This window comes from Rhincodon typus, chromosome 4, assembly GCF_021869965.1.
Source record: "Rhincodon typus isolate 14 chromosome 4, sRhiTyp1.1, whole genome shotgun sequence".
Taxonomy (NCBI): Eukaryota; Metazoa; Chordata; class Chondrichthyes; order Orectolobiformes; family Rhincodontidae; genus Rhincodon; species Rhincodon typus.
Genome location: NC_063335.1, coordinates 110,693,458 through 110,710,384, shown reverse-complemented (window position 1 = coordinate 110,710,384; position 16,927 = coordinate 110,693,458). Strand labels below are relative to the sequence as shown.

Below are 16,927 nucleotides of genomic sequence, written 5' to 3'. Positions count from 1 at the left end.
GCTACTTACTCAAAGCCGCTGACTGCCAGAGTTCTGCCTGAGCACATCAACTGCTCTTGGTCCCCCAACTGATGCAGTCTCTGCTGCTGCTCCCACAGTTGACCTCCCTCTAGCAGGTAAGTAGAGAAAAAAACAAATTTTAAAAACTTAGAAAGAAACAAGCGAGAATAGGAAGAAAAGCTGTTGGAGTCGATGAGCTCTATCCTGCCACCATCTTGGATCAGATTTTTGTCATGTATGCCGTGGTCAACCAAGCATTGATAGCTGCCCACAGACTTGTCAAACTTTTGAGCCATAATGTGGAGGTACTGGTGTTGTACTGGGTGGACAAGGTGAAAAATCACATGATACCAGTTTATAATCTAACAGGTTTATTTGAAGACGCAAGCTTTTGGAGTCTCGCTTCTCCTTCAAGTGTTAGTGAGAGGTGGCATCAAACACAGAGTTTATAAGCAAACGATCAAAGGGTCGTAGAACTGATGCAGATGTATTGAACAAACCTAAGATGGCTGTTAAATGTTTAATCAGCCAGAAAGGATTAATATGCAAATCCCAGAATTTCTTTTGTCATTATACTGATGAAACCTTTTGTTATCTCGGGGCAGTGACTTGAAAGAAGTTCTGGGATTTGCATATTAATCCTTTCTAGCTGATTAAGCATTTAACAGCCATTTTAGGTTGGTTCAATACATTTGCATCAATTCTATGACCCTTCGATCTTTTTGCTTATAAATTGTGTCTGATGTCACCTCTCTCTCTGACACCTGAAGAAGGAGCAAGACTTCGAAAGCTTGTGTCTCCAAATAAACCACCTGGACTATAACCTGGTATTGTGTTTTTAAACTTTGAGCAGCAGTTTGTGATCATTGAAGATCATTTTTCAGCATGGTGCTCTCTAAAGTGGGATTTGCAACCTGTGTACATGCAGCAAGACAGTTGTGTTTTGATTCTGATGAATCCTTTGACCTGAGACACTGGCTCAATTTTTTTTTAATTCATGAGATTTGGCTACCACTTATTGCTCATCCCTAGTTGTCCTGAAGGTAGTGGTGGTAAGCTGCCTTCTGCAGCCGTTGCAGTCCATTTATTGAAGGGTCTCTCAAAATGTTGTAAGGGAGGGAGTTCGAGGATTTTGACCCAGTATTACTGATAGGACTGCAGTCCAAGAATAACAAACAATACAGGAACAGGCCCTTTGGCCCTCCAAGCCTGCTCTGCCACATCTCGCACATTAAAACTATCTTCACTTACAGGATCCGTATCCCTCTATTCCCTTCCTATTCATGGACACATCCAGGTGTTCTTGAATGCTGTTGTTGTGTCTGCTTCCACCACCACCTCTGGCAAAGCGTTCCAGGCACTCGCCACTCTTTTTTTTTTTTGTGTGGAAAAAGATGCCTCGCACATCTCTCTTAAATGCCGCCGCCCCCCCCCGCCCCCCCCCCCCAACCAAACCTTGAACCTGTGTCCCCTTGTAATTCACCCTTGCACCCTGAAAAAATGCATCCTACTTTCCATTCTATCCACGCCATTCACAATCTTTTAAAATTCTGTTAGGTTGCCCCTCAACCTCCTGTGTTCCAGTGAAAACAAACCCAGTCTATCCAACCTTTCTTTATAGCTAAAATTCCCCCATACCAGGCAATATCCTAGTAACCCTTTTTCTGTACCCTCTCCAAAGCACCCATGTTCTTCTGGTAGTGTGGTGACCATAAACTAACGCAACATTCCAAGTGTGGCCTAACTAAAGTTCTATAAAGGTGCAGGATAGCTTTTCTACCTATCTACTCAGTGCACCGTCCAATGAAGGTGATCATGCCATAAGTAGTTTTTTTTTTTTTTTACTACCTTATCTACCTGCACTGCCACCTTCAGTGATCTGAGGACCTGCACACCCAGATCCCTCTGTATCAATACTCCTAAGGATTCTGCCATTCACTTTTTTCCAAGGGTGTATTTATGGGATGTTACTGTATTGGAACAGTTGCTGTTTAGTAGTTAAATAATGTATTATTCCGTCAGGTTTTTCAATAGTTATATTCCAATTCTTAGTTCTTTGTTATTTTAGCTATAAGAGTAAGAATAAAATGTGTTTTACTTCAAGCCTGGTAGTCTGATAAATCAAATTGCATCTGGAACACAACACCTTAAACTTGCCTTTAAAAATAAGAAAACGACTTAGGCTATCTTCTTAATATATTTTGAGGGGGGGATTTGGTCTGTCCATAACAGATGTAGAATAGGTAAGTGCTTTCTAAATTCTAACTAGTCATTGCATTATTAAGTTGTCTTCTCTCTAGCTACTGTTCAAAAGAATTTGTCCCTTAACTACACATGGTTGTTTTCTACTGAGATGAGCAGCGTCCATCAGTTCATCCTCAGTTCCTGTTTTGTGTAGATGTCAATATATTAAATTTTGTTCTAGATCATGTTTTCAATAGGTTTTGCCCTTTTTTTGAGGAGTTTGGATGTACCTGTAAATTGTGTTTTAACGTAAAATTTAATCAATATATTGAATCTTGTCTAGTGCCATTTATGTGTGTTAGAGATTTCAGCAGCTACTGACCTCCCTCTTGCTTACAAGGAAAATTTTCTTGAACATTGTTGTTAATTAACAAAATGTTCACTTCAACTTGGAATACATATTTAACTTCTTACAGTGTAAATCAAAAATACTTACAATACTGATTTTAGAGGAATGTTGGAGAAATGCAACCCCTACATAGTGTCTAAGTCCTAAAACACAGAAGGGTCTAGACCCAAAACGTCAGCTTTCCTGCTCCTCGAATGCTGCTTGGCCTGCTGTATTCATCTAGCGCTACACCTTCTTATCTCAGATTCTCCAGCATTGGCAGTTCCTACTGTCTCTGCATTCAGACTGTCTGTCTGTTTGACAAGTTATTTATGTGAGTGTTCAATGATGCTTAAAACTTGAAGACCGAGTAGAGACATATTAGTGGTACATAGTTAAATTTTGTTTGATATTGCTTCTAGTATTTAGATAAGCACCACCATCAGTGTGAATGTAAAATTTACAAAGTTCTTATTTTGCTAGTTATGTAGTGGAAAACAGTGTTTATTTCTTTTAATCAGGAGCCATTTATTAATTCTTGTGAGTCCAAATCCTTCTCTCATTGCTAAACCTTCTGCTGTACCATGGAGTGGAAAGATCTATGTGCAATGTGACAACATACAGCAGGTAGGAAATATAATTTAATTTACAGTTAATTGACTTTTATTTTGGATTAATCTTCCAGGAAATATTTTATCCTGAAGATTCACTTGTGCTCGGGTTATGGTTACTTCCCAAATAGATTAACAAGTAGAGAAACAGCCTCAATGAGTACTACTCAAATATTATGGCAAAATTTTCCATTAGTTAACTGCATACAATAGATTTTTAAACTTTTTCTTTTTACTCTTTTTTTGTCTCAGAAAATAAAATTGGAATTTAAGATTTTTTTCAGTAAAACTTATTGGTGATACCAGGTAAACTGTAAAATTTCCTTGCTAGTTTGTGCAACCAGGAGCATTTTGCTTCAAAAATAAAGTAGTTAAATATTGGTGTGCTTGCAATCTTAATTCTGAACTGTACGTTCTGCCATCTCCAGTCTAAAACATTGTTTGAGGCTGAAATAGAATGGCAGCAATCTCTCCATTCTGTTGATCCACGAAGTTAAGTTTCTGGCCCCATATGTTCCATCACATCACTTTTTTTTTTCTCTTGCCCTATTTTAACCCATCTGCAACTGAAACATTTATCCGCAGTTTTCTTAACTTTGTACTCTGAGTTCATCCCCCACCATTGTTAACCTAAATAAGACAAAGAAAAAGTGTTGATTTTACTGTAGAAAACTCAACTCACTCACGCTTCAGAAGACTGATCTTTTCTTGGACTGCCTCCATTCATAAAAACACAAGCTACCCTTACAGTATCATGTACTAGGTTCCTCTTATGTTATCAACCTTGTTTTTACATCAACTCCTAGTACAAGTTAATTAGAAAAGACCGACAAGAACAAGTCAGAAAACAAAGCAACTCTGAAGAATTAAACTATTTATTTCAATGCTGTGTCCACTTTTTGTTTGCCACTTAGATAAATGATTTAGATGAGAATATAGAAAGCGTGGTTAGAAAGTTTGCGGATGACACCAAGATTGGTGGTATTGTGGTCAGTGAAGAAGGTTATCCAAGATTACAAAGATCTTGATCAGTTGCGTCAATGGGTTGAAGAGTGGCAAACGGAGTTTAATTTGTTTAACTGTGCGGTATTACATTTTGGTAAAACAAAGACAAGACTTATACGCTTACAAGTAGGGCCTTGGGCAGTGTTGTAGAACAGACAGACATAGGCATCCAGCTACGTAATTCTTGGTAGTTAAGAAGGCATTTAATATGCATGCCTTTATTGCTCAGACCTTTGAATATATGAGTTGGGCATTATGTTGAGGTTGTAGAGGCAATTGGTGAGACCTCTTATGGAGTACTATGTCCAGTTCGGGTCGTCCAGTTATAGGAAGGATATTATTAAATTGGAGAGGGTTTAGAAGGCATTTACTAGGATGTTGCCAGGAATGGAGGGTTTGAGTCATGAGGGGAGGTTAGATAGGCTGTGACATTTTCACTGGAGCATAGGAGGTTGAGAGGTGACCTTTTTATAGAGTTTTATAAATTCATGAGTGGCATAGATAAGGTGCATGGCAGGTGTCTTTCCCTAGGGTGGCAGATTTCAAGACTAGGGAGCATATTTTTAAGGTGAGAGGAGAAAGATTTAAAGACATGAGGGATAATTTTTTACGCAGAGTGTGGTTAATGTGTTGAATGAAGTTGCAGAGGAAATGTAGCTGCGGCTATAGTTACAACGTTTAGAAGACATTTGGATGAGTACATGAATAAGAAATGTCAGGAGGGATATGGGCCAAGTGGAGTTAGGTGGGACTAGTTTAATTTCGGATTATGGATGGTTGGACTGAGGGGTCTGTTTCTGTGCTGTATGACTCTGACTCCACAACAGTTCAGAATTCTCATCCTTGGTTGTTAGTGTAATATTTTGTCCGTTAAAGATTGTACAACTGAATATTAGCTGGACAATCGCATCTAAATGTTAAACAGTGCTGCAAGCTTTGAAAATGTATGCTGGTTGGGGACAGTCAGTACTTTACTCGTTGAACACTGCCACAATACTATAAAGCAGTATCAACATAAGTGGTATTTGCCACTTACAGCATGCTGTCATCAAGCCAAAAAGAATAGTGTGCCTAGCATCACACTGATATTGAAATTTATATGTGGGGCACGTATCCCACGATAGCAGATTATATCAAACGTGAGCTGTTCACAACAAGCAAGGTACTGACTATAAACAACTGGCCCACACTTGGGAAAACTTGTAACAGTGTCATCAAATGCAGAAGCACATTTAGACAGCATTGCTTAGATAATTCAGTGTGTGCAAAAAAAGTTACATTGACCGCCAACTGAGATTGCCACTTGGGCTCGTAGCGTGGTACACTTGCACCTTCTGGAAGCTATGTGTATTAATGCACAGGATCCTGGTCTTTTCAGACAGAACATGTACTCGCACTTCATCCGTTTCAAGTCAACAAATGGATGATGACCATTTGGTCAGGGAATTGCGCTAAGCAATAAAACAAACTGCTTGGTTTAAATTTCAGACAAAGCCTAGTTGTTTAACTGTCCATTGGCCTTAATTGATGCATTCTCAATGGCATACCTCCAAACAATCAGTTCACTAGACAACTTGTCAACACTGGCATTAGAAATTCTTTTCCCCCCTTCACTTTGCTGCCTTAGTGAAGTGTGCTGATGTGTGCAAGATGAAAAGCTTCAACAAAAATCGAACTATTTTTCAGCAAAACTCAAATTATAAAGGAGTTGAGATTTGATAGCCCCAAACAACCAACACCAGCACACAGGTATGAATCCTCCTATAATGATATCCAGTTCAAAATGAGCAAAATCATTTCAGGAGGGTTAGCACATTCCATATTATCAATACTAAATTGCATTAATCCTCTTCAAATGAATTAATAGAAACCAAGATTTTTTTTTAACCTTTGCAGTTGCTACTGTACAGTAGCTATTGCATTGCATTGCATTGCATTGCATTGTGATAATATGTTTTCTCTTTCTTTAGTTAATTAAAGTACAAATCCGTGAAGATGTTATAATGGACACTTCGGCATCTGTGTTAAGCCCGTCTGCTGTGCTAGATATGGAACCTTGGACCCCTAACCTTAATTTGGCAAAACCTCTGTTAATATCTCCTCCTACTAAACTAAAGATTAAGAACAGAACTGTGCACTTTCCCTCAACATCAGCTGGGTCTACTTCAGGTAAAAATCAAGAACTAACCAACTGTTGTTGATTCATGTGCTGTTCGAAGGTAAACTACAAACTGACACCAGTAGATCTTTTCTTTAGAATCATTGCATTGGTTGTCAATCATGTGGCACAGAAGGTGGGATGCTCTTCGGAGAGTTGGTGCACTCTTGATAGACGGAATGGTCTCTGTGCGCTGTAGGGATTCAGTGATTCTAGGTCATTTTTGACTTCATTCCATAAATTTATATCTTAATGATCTGTAGAATTTCCTCCTCTTTGACACTTCTATAACCACCTTGTTCTATATTGGACATCTCACTGGCTTCTAAGCAGTCAAGACATCTTCTGAGCCCTGACGGCTTAGAAACTGCTACTGACAGCATGGCTGCTGTTACGGACATCCTGCCCTGCATTAGTCTGCTCCTGTGTATAATTTGCCAGTTGTGACAGTGAATTGCTGCTTCATGTGCAGTGTATAGCCTTGTTCGAAGAAAACATGAGTGGAATGTTTGTTTCATCTCCAATGAATGTGGGATGAGGGCATTTCATTAAATACTATTCACCTTTCCTGCTGAATCGGACAGCATCCTATAGGAGGGAACCCAGGAAAAAGAGCTTGTACACTGCTGTACACAACCTCAGCATGTGGGAGCTCTTTTAGAATAAACTAAATACTTCTGAAGTATAGTTACTATTGTAATGTGGGAAATGCAACAACCGTTTGTGTAGAATAAGGTCCCACAACGTGCAAAGGGAGACGTATCCTGCTCACCCGTTTTTGGCATTGGTTGAAAGAAAAATGTCAGCCAGGTAACTGAGTGAGCTCCACTATTGTTTTGATTCATGGCATTGGACGCTTTACGTCCTAATGAGAGGAGATGTCATGGCTCTATTTAGCATCTCATAATAACAATCCCTTCAAGAGTGTCACACCTCTCCAGCAATGAACTGTAATGGCAGCCTTAATCGTATGTTCAAGTCCAAAATAGGGTTTGCACCCAAAACCAGTGCTTCTCCATACAGCGTGAGCAGAGTCGATCCTGAAGAGGGCTGTTCAGTTGTGAAGAAAGCTACCGAAACACGGTCCTTTTCCTATACCCAGAATGAAACAACTGAGTCAAACTGTGCTGCATACATGTCAGTCTGAAGCTAGGCACTCTCGGATCTCTCAATCCCGTCCCATCACTTCTTACTGATTGCTGCAGGGTGTGGGTGTGCGTGTGTGGTGTTGAATTGTGTGGAACATCTTTTAACGTGAGAATGCTGCTGCACATTAGCAGGCACAGTTCTTAGAAGAAGTTAGAGCCAGAGCCAGATCCAGTTCCAGTGGCAGGAAACCTCAAGGATTGGGAAGCTGTGTACCATTGCAGCCATCATCTGTCATTGCAGCATTGATGTCACATGAGTATCTTTTGCCTGGATTGTTCTCTGGTCTAATTTTGAATTGTGCTTTCTGTTTCCTCCCCTCTGACGTTAATATGGGTAGCCCTGCCAGGAGTTGAGAACCCCTAATGGTGCTCAGGATCAACGGAATATTCAAGCCTTTCCACCACAGGAGAGTGGTAATATGTGGACAGGAATCCACGTTATAGGAGAACTGTGATCGCAGAGGAAATTTACCAGGATGTTCCCTGGTCTGGAGAGTTTTAGTTGTGAAGAGAGATTAGGCAGACTGGGCTTGAATTCCTTAGAGCAGAGGAGCTTGACAGGGGACATGATTGGGGTGTATAAATTGAGGGGCACAGACAGTAGACAGGAAGACACTTTACCTCCTTTGGATGGATCATCAACCAGGGGCCAAAGGTTTAAGGTAAAGGAGAGGCTTGACCCAGAGGGTGGTAGGAATCTGGATCTCACTGCTTTGTAAGGATGATAGAGGCAGCAACACTCATAACATTTAATAAGTATTTAGATGTGCACTTGTGATGCCAAGGCATTTCAAGGCTGTGGGCCAAGTGCTGGAAAATAGGATTAGAGTAGCTTGGTGGTGGTTTCTGACTGACACCGGCTTGATGGACTGAAGGCCCTTTTTCCATGCTGTAGACCGGTGACTCTAAATCATGTGACCTTAGATGAACAGCAAGACCCCTGAGAAGTTGAATTGCCCCAGCCATTGCTAACTTAAATTCTGAGCACCGCTGTCTCGTACGCTCTCTCAAAAACAAGTTTGTTTAGATGGAAGCGGGTTGATCCAGAGAAAAGGTCTTTAACAGCAGAGGTACTCTTTACAAGCTGTCCGCGCAGGCTTGGAGAAAACATCTCAAGTTGTTTTGAAGAAAGTCTAGTATTTCTGACTCTGGAGTTGTCCAAGGAAGACATCCTTCCAAGCTGTGGTAGGTGTGCAGTTGTAGAACCCACGTTGAGTATGAATTGAGCTGATTTGACTTATTTAATGGTTTCAGGAAGAGACATTAACTGTATGAAACAGCATTTGCCGTGCGAGCTGAACAAGCATCTTTAGCATGAAGGCAGAGCTGACCCTTCACTGAAGTTTGGGACCGCTTGTTGGGGCAAAAAAGTTGAATCTGTTCTGATGTGTGATGATGCCATATCAAATAGTTCTTATGTAATTTTTTTCTCTTGTATAATAATGTTATGCTGTTTTGTCACGAGTATATTGGTAGCCTCTTGTGAATACCTTCAGTGACTGACCACCTCCATAAACAAAAAGAAAAATAAAACTTACTTAGATTCCGGAGTGAGATCTGGCTTCTGACTTGTTTCATATTATCATCTGTTAGATTATAACAAGTGCTAAACTTGGTTTTGAAATAATATCGTTCTTTTATTAATCTCAACACAGAGTCATTATTGGAAATTGAAAATGGTGGGGAAGAAACTGTGCAGTGGTTTTTATCTTCATTTGCACCACCATATGTAAAGGTGAGTGGCACATTCACAGCTTCTGACACACAAACTTTAAGATTTTTGTTCCACTGATCTTAAATAGTTTACTTATAATTGTCTTCATTATTGTTACTAAAACTTGAGAGATTTAAAGAAAAATGTTTATTCACCCTGAATGCCAATCAGTGTGAATCACATGCTCAGTTGTCCACCAGTATAAAATTAGCTTTTAAGGTGCAATGAGACAACCACATACTAATTACTGTTGATCAGTGTCATCAGTTGTAAATTTCTTTAAGAGTTTTTCCAGCAAGGCTAATAGATGTAAATGGCAGTCTTTCATCAGTTCACTGATTCCTATTGATTGTGGTGCAGAACAACTTGACAACACCCAATGTATGGGGAAGTGTGGCAGTTGCTGGCTATGTGAATTTAACTGGACCTCTGCTGACTCCAAAATTTGCCATTAGGTTCATTGTCATTACCACTGTCTAGTTTGGGCCATCACTTTCCATTTACTTTATAATCCATGTTCTACTGTTTTTCCAATGTATATGCTGCTTACTACCCTCAGCTGAGATCATTTGACTGGACGGATGAAAAACTTGGAACCTTGCTTTTCTGGCTTGGTATTGCATAATCTAATGTACTGACCCACCAAACCATTGCAGGTAATTGCTAGATGTAGGGCTGAATTTAACAGCCCTAGCAGGAGTTCCATTCACTGTTCAAAATAAAAAAATCAAACCTGGCCACTTCCAGGAACTCCAATGAGATGAAATCTCAGTCAGGTACTTAGTAACTATTGTTGTAGTCCCCATTGCTTTGAAAAACCGAGCTCTGTCTCAAAGCGCTGTTGATCAAACGAATGCCTGGAAAGTAACCACTTATGACATGTACTGCCCCTCTGGACCTCCTTAACATGTAGCCTGTCAAGCAAGTTCTGGTTCAGAAGAGGTTGTTGGTTTGTCAGACAAGTTTGTTTCTGCCTGTGTTGCCAGCAGAGCTGTCGGTGGGGCACAGTGCCTTCCTTGCAGTACTCGATCAGCCTGCAGGTAGGCCCACCATGAGGGAAGATACCATTTGAGGATCTCCATTCTTGGTGAGAAATTGTCCTTATCCTTTTCCTTGATTTATTGCAGGAAAGTGATTTGGGTTTGGAGGTGAGGAGTCAGGTCACTGGTTCTACTTGCACCTTCCTGACAAATTAAACAGCACCCCAGACTCTACCCCCTTGCTTCCCACCCAGTTCCTGGAATGAAATTAAATTTATGGCATAGTGTACACTACTGTGGAATGACACTCGCAAGTACAACTTTACATGTAATCATAGGTACTGTTGCGAAGTTGGGCAGATTACTTGTGGATTGGAAGGCAGGACATTAGAATTTGGTGTTTGTGAGCTGCTGTGGGCTAAGCAGTTTGTGGGTCCCTTTGTAAGATGATGTGCTTTTTCTAAGCCTGTAGATTCATAAAGGATATCTGTGGTCTTGCAAGGTGCACAGAGCACCTGAATTGAAACATTTGTATCAAAAGGCTATACCTAGGGATGGGCAAGAAATGCTGGCCAGCCAGTGATGCCCATATCCCACAAAATGAATAGAAAAAAAAACTGTTAGCAGGCAAAGCAGGATTTTTATCAAGAAACAGGTTTTTGAATTTAGCCAATTAATTTAAACCAGGCCCTTAAATACCAAAAACCAATTAAATTTAATTATGACAGTTTTGACAACATAGGACCAATCCTATTCTAAGAAATTGATATGTCATCAAGGGTATAAACGATGAGGACATTCGAAAAATCGGGGGAGAGCCAACTGTCATCTGCCAAGAGAACATCTCTCGGCTCTCATGGAAAGAATTACTGGCTGTCACAGAATTCTCTAAGCCTTAGAGTAAACTCCATCTAAAGTAAAGGTACCTACGGCACAAATAGTTAATGTTCCTGACAAAAGAATTCAGAGAAGGCATTCCTGACAGAAGGATTCACCGAGAAGGCATTCCTGACAGAAGAATTTGTCAGAGAAGACACAGAGCATTCCGGAAGACAACCTGGCTATAATTTTGAGACACTCAATTCTTCTAATTTTTTTTATTTTCGTTTATACAAGTGGGGCTTGTATTTATTGCAATAGCATACGATTAGAATTTTGTTTTATTCAAGAATAGTTAGTAGCTAGAATGGATCTATTCAGTTTATTAATAGTTTAGTTAATTTGCTCACTGTTAAAGTAACAATTTATTTATCCAACTCTTTAATTATGAAGTGAGTGTCGTGGGTTATTTAACCACTCCTTTATAACAGACTGGGGGCTAAGGTCTGGGATCCGGATGGCTCGGGTCCCGGCAGATTTAAACAGTCTTGGGGATTGGTGTCCTAGATCTTTACATAAAACTTAGTTGAGAAGTGAAAAATCTGTTTAATTTTCATCACTTTTATTGTTGGTTACATCAAAAGGGCGGTAATGTCTCTTCAGTTACTAAGAGTTTTTTTGAGGGTGGATGAAGTGACTTTGGGGGTTTTACAAAAGGTGAGCAAGGAAAAGCTGCTGGAATTGGCATGCAAGCTGGAGTTTGGGTTGCTTTTGTCTGTAAGAAAAGTAGTAGTAATTACAGCAATAGCTCAACGTTTAAATTTGCTGGAAACGCCATCAGGATCTTTGGCAATGGCTACGTTGCAGGTGAAGCAGCTTGAACAGGTAAGAGAACTGTTTGAATTATAGTTATAAGCAGAGGAAAGACAAAAAGAAAGAGGAAGAAAGGGAGAAAGAGAGTTTGAACTTCAAAAGTTGCAAATTAGACAGAGTAGCCAACTTAAAATGATGGAAATGAAGGTAGAAGATAGGCATGGTGAGGAGAAGGGTGATGATGAGCAGACCTATTGTAGTCAAAGACCTGGTAGGGATATATACAAATATATCAAAATGTTACCTAAATTTGATAAAGATGTAGAAGCCTTTTTTATTTCCTTCAGAGAAATTGGCTAAACAAGTGAACTGGCCGGAGACTGTGTGGCTGATGTTAAATCAGACCAAGTTGGTATGCAGGGTTAATGAGGTGTTTGCAGCGTCGTCAAAGGAGGTGTCAGGAGACTATGGAGAAGTAAAGCAGCCTAATTTGAGTGCCTACGAATTGGTACCAGAAGCATACAGGCAATGGTTCAGAGAGGCAAGAAAGGAACCACGTCAGACTTGTATCGAGTTTGAAAGAATTAAACAGAGCAACTTTGATATATGGATGAGGGCTATAAAGATAGAAAAGAAGTGAGGATCTTAGAGGCGTTATTCTGCTGGAGGAGTTTAAAAACTTACTTCCAGAAGTGATAAGAACTTGTTGAGGAATAGAAAGTTAAAACAGTAAGAAGAGAGATGGCAGATGAATACACATTAGTGCATAAATCAAAACCTAGCTTCTGACAGCAGTTTCATTCTGAGGGATAGAAGTTGGGAAAGAGGGAGATCTTTCAATGGAAAACAAAAAGTAGATTACACTGGGAACAGTTTACCATATGAGAAAAGAAACCTACGAAGATGGAAAAGAGGTGAAAGACCTTAGGTGTTTTCGCTACAATAAGGTGGAATACACACCGTCTCGGTCCTGGTGGTTTAAGAGAGGCACTGTGAAAAAGAATGTGGTGAAAGAGGCTGAACTAGTGGATTAGTTGAGGTATAGAAGGAAATGCCAAGGGAGGCCGAGAAGCTGCAGGAGAGTGCACAGCCTAGGCACAGGCTGGAAAGTAATATGGTGCCTGATCTTTTCAAAGACTTCACTTGTGTGGGTAAGGTTTACTCAGGAAGAACAGTGGAGTAGAGAAGAAGTTAAAATATTGAGAGAAACAGGAGCTAGTCAGTCTCTAATAGTAAGAGATGAAAATATTTGCACTCCTTCTGAAATGCTGCCTGAGTGAATGAGTGATCTGTGGAATAAGTGGAGAGAGAATTAGTGTGCAAGATGAGGCTAGAAAATTCAATCAAGACTGGTGAAGTGATAGTGGGAGTGATGGGGAAAAATTGGGTATTTCAGGAATAAAGTTTGTTCTTAAACGATTACAGCTGGATCAAAGATGGGAGTGATGCCCGTTGTAGCAAAGGGGGTGAAAGGAAACCAGGGAACTGAGAAGCTAAAAGGAAAATACTCTGGAAATTTTCCGGACTGTGTGGTGATGATCCCACGGCCATAAGCTGAAACAAGAAGGGAAAACAAAAGCAGGACGAAGGGATTGACGTCCAGTAAGCTGACACTCTGATGAACTGGTAAAGGAAAAGCCTAAGCAGGTAGAGGATAATGCAGAGGTGGTTAGTTCTGAAAGATTAATGGAGTTACAACAAAAAGATGAGACGATAAAGGATTTGTATCATAAAGCCTACTCTGAAAAGGAAGCAGAGTTTTTTTAACCCAAGGATAAAATCTTAAGGCAGAAATGGAGACCGTGGCAGGTTAGTGCAGATGAGAAATGGGTGGAAGTTCACTAGATTATGTTGCTGGTGGAATACAGACAGGAAGTATTGGGTAGCACACAAATTACCTGTAGGAGGTCATCCAGGAGTGAGGAAGATTCAGGCTAAGATACAAAAGCATTTCTATTGGCCTGGATTACATAAAGATGCGGTTGAATTTTGCCGTACCTGTCATAAGCCTCGGATGAGGGAATGCCACAGGCAGTAATAAAACCAGTGCCTTTGATGCCAATTCCTGCATTTGAAGAGCCTTTCATAAGGGTTATGATTGATTTTGTGTAGGTCCCCACCCTAAAACCAAAAGTGGGAACCAGTTTTTGCTAACCGCAATGGATGTGACTACCAGGTTTCCAGAGGCAGTTCAATTATGGAATGTGAATGCAAAAATGGTTGTGGAAGAGTTGCTTGCTTTCTTTACCTGTTATAGACTACCCAGGGAGATTGTGTCAGACCAAGGGTCCAGTTTTACTGCCAAATTATTTAGGCATCAAACACTGTAAATCAAGTGAGTACCATCCTGAATCCGAGGGAGCATTGGAAAGGTGCATCAGGCCCTAAAGACAATGCTGAGGGCTTATTGACAGGATTACCCAAATAACTAGGATAAAAGTATCCCATTTATATTATTTGCTATTAGAGATGCTCCAAATGAATCGACTCGGTTTACTCCATTTGAATTGATATTTGGACACAAAGTAAGAGGGCCTTTGAAATTAAGGAAAAGTTAATAGGTCTGAAGTCCGAGATCTCTCAGTTGGATTATGTATCTGAGGTAAGAGAAAGATTTAGCATCGTAGGTGAATTAGCTGGACAATATTTGAAGGTGGCACAGCACCTAATGAAACAAGAAGCAGATAAGGAATCTAAAATTAATACGTTTGCCCGTGGCAATAAAGTATTGATGCTGTTAACAGTGGTAGGAGATCCCTTCAAAGCAAGGTTTAGTGGTCCCTGTTAGGTTTAGAAGAAGTGAAGTCTGGTGAATTATCTGACAAAGATCCGAGATAGGAAAAAAAAAATTGGGTACGTCGAGTGAATATGCTGAAACATTACTAATACAGGGAAAGGGAACCGGAGAAACAGGTATTAGTTACTGCCACTCAGAATGAGGAATCAAATCCAGATGATGTGGATTTTGATGTGCCTCAGAATAAGTTGAACAATGAGGAAACCCTTAAAGAATGGGATAGGGTAGTGAACCAGCTAACCCAGGAACAGAGAACTGAATTGAAAGACTTGTTACAGTGCTATAAGGACATGTAGAAATAGAATGGGGAGGGCTAACACCATAGTATATGAGGTTGATGCAAGGAATGCTGTTCTGATAAAACAACACCCCTCCGGGCTTAATCCCCTCAAAGCAGCGCAGGCATAGAAGGAAGTGGAAGCGATCCTCCAAGAAGATGACAGAGCCAAATCAAAGCGAGTGGAGTTCGCTGATCGTGTTGGTTCCGAAACCTGATGGTACTCCATGATTTTCTGTAGGTTATCAGAAGGTCAACACTGTGACAAAATCTGACCCATAGCCCATTCCAGGGCTGGAGGATTGTGTGGAAAATGTAGGACAAGCCACTTACATCACAAAGTCAGACTTGCTTCGCGGTTCCTGGCAAGCACCTTTGTCAGAGAGAGTGAAAGAAGCTTCTGCTTTTGTAACCCCAAATGGGCTATGTCAATTTAAAGTCATGCCCTTTGGAACGAAAAATGCACCAGCCACATCTCAAAGATTTAAGAAGAGTTGTGGCAGGATTGACTAATTTTGCCGTTTATATAGATGACTTTGTGATCTTTAGCCATTTGTGGAAAGAGCACATGTAGCATTTAGCAGACTTCTTTGAGAGACTACGGAAGGAAAAGTTGGTCATAAACGTAGCAAAAACAGAATTCGTGAAGGTGGAAGTGACATTCTTAGGGCACAACATTGGACACAGACGGTGTCGCCGAGGAATGTGAAGACGAAGGCCATTGAGCAATTCCAACACCGTCCTTGAAGAAGTGCTACGATTTTTAGGATTGAGCAGATTCAACAGGAAATTTGTATCAAGCTTTACTAGTGTGGCAGCACCGCTGATGGATTTGTTTAAAAAGAGCACAAAACTTTGGTGGACCGAACAGTGCCGGGAGGCAATGGGAATTTAAAAACAGTGTTAACAACCACACCAGTTTTAGCCACGCCAGATTTCACATGATGTAGTTGTTGGAGCTATGTTGTTATAGGAGGATGATTGTGGAATTGAAAGGCCAATTGATTATTTTTCAAAAAACAAAATATTCAACCATTGAAAAAGAGTTAGTTTGGTACTAGCTTTACAACACTTTAATGTCTATGTTGCAAACGATTCATCAGAGATGGATGTGTATACAATCACAATCCTTTGACTTTTCCAGAAAGATAGAAGGACAAGAATACCAGATTATTTTGTTGGAGCCTTCAGTTACAAGCATTTAATTTACAGATTCTACGTGTTGCGGGTTGTGAAACTGTTATTGCTGATGCTTTATCATGGGTTTAAAGGAAAATCTCTGTATATAAAGTTAGAAACGACAGTGTATACAGTACAGTTGCACTTTAGTTGATAAAAGATTAGTTTTTGTTTTAAAAAGATAGTTAAGCTCAAGGGAACAGAAAAATAGACTTTAATGGTACAAATGCTATCAGTACTGTCATGTATGATGCTGTAATTGTATTTTGTTGCACGACAGTTGATATATAGTTTTTGCCAAAAGAGTGCCTGATGATAAATTACTAAAACTTAAATATTTTTACGATAACCAACAGTGGGTGGATGAGAGCGGAGACATTTACAGAGCGACCTATACAGTTTTTAGGTGCTCTAGATTGTCTGGAACACTGCAGGCACTCAGTAAAGAGAAGGTAAGATCCACTACAAGAACCCAGAAATTATACCATCTTTTTAATGATACCTGTATTTGGTAGCGTGTTGTATTAGAGTAGGCAAACTTTAAAAATAACATGGTTTCACTTTCCCACTTTCTCCCTCTCTCTCTTATTTTGCCACCACAAGGAAGTCAGTTATTGAGCATGAGTGGCAGTCTGCAGAGAGTTTAAAATAAATAAATGGGAGATGTCCAAGCTATAATTCCTATAAATGTAGAAATCAGGAGCAGGGGTAGGCCATTTACACCCTTGAGCCTGCTGTGCCCTTCAATAAGATCACGATTGATCTAATTAACCTCAGTTTAGCATTCCTGACTACCTTGATAACCTTTTCATCCCCTTGCTTACAAAAGAAATTATCTATCTCTGCCTCAAAAA

General features: G+C 40.1%; 1 protein-coding gene across 1 annotated transcript in view; it reads left to right on the top strand.

Annotated features, from left to right (window-relative positions):
- Positions 1–16,927, top strand: part of LOC109933048 (centrosomal protein of 192 kDa) — an 80,956-nt gene that overhangs the window by 46,342 nt on the left and 17,687 nt on the right. The window contains exons 18-21 of the mRNA XM_048596195.1: positions 3,094–3,199; positions 6,159–6,357; positions 9,150–9,229; positions 16,430–16,525. Coding sequence (XP_048452152.1) covers positions 3,094–3,199; positions 6,159–6,357; positions 9,150–9,229; positions 16,430–16,525 — 481 coding nt within the window. The remainder of the gene's footprint in view (positions 1–3,093; positions 3,200–6,158; positions 6,358–9,149; positions 9,230–16,429; positions 16,526–16,927) is intronic.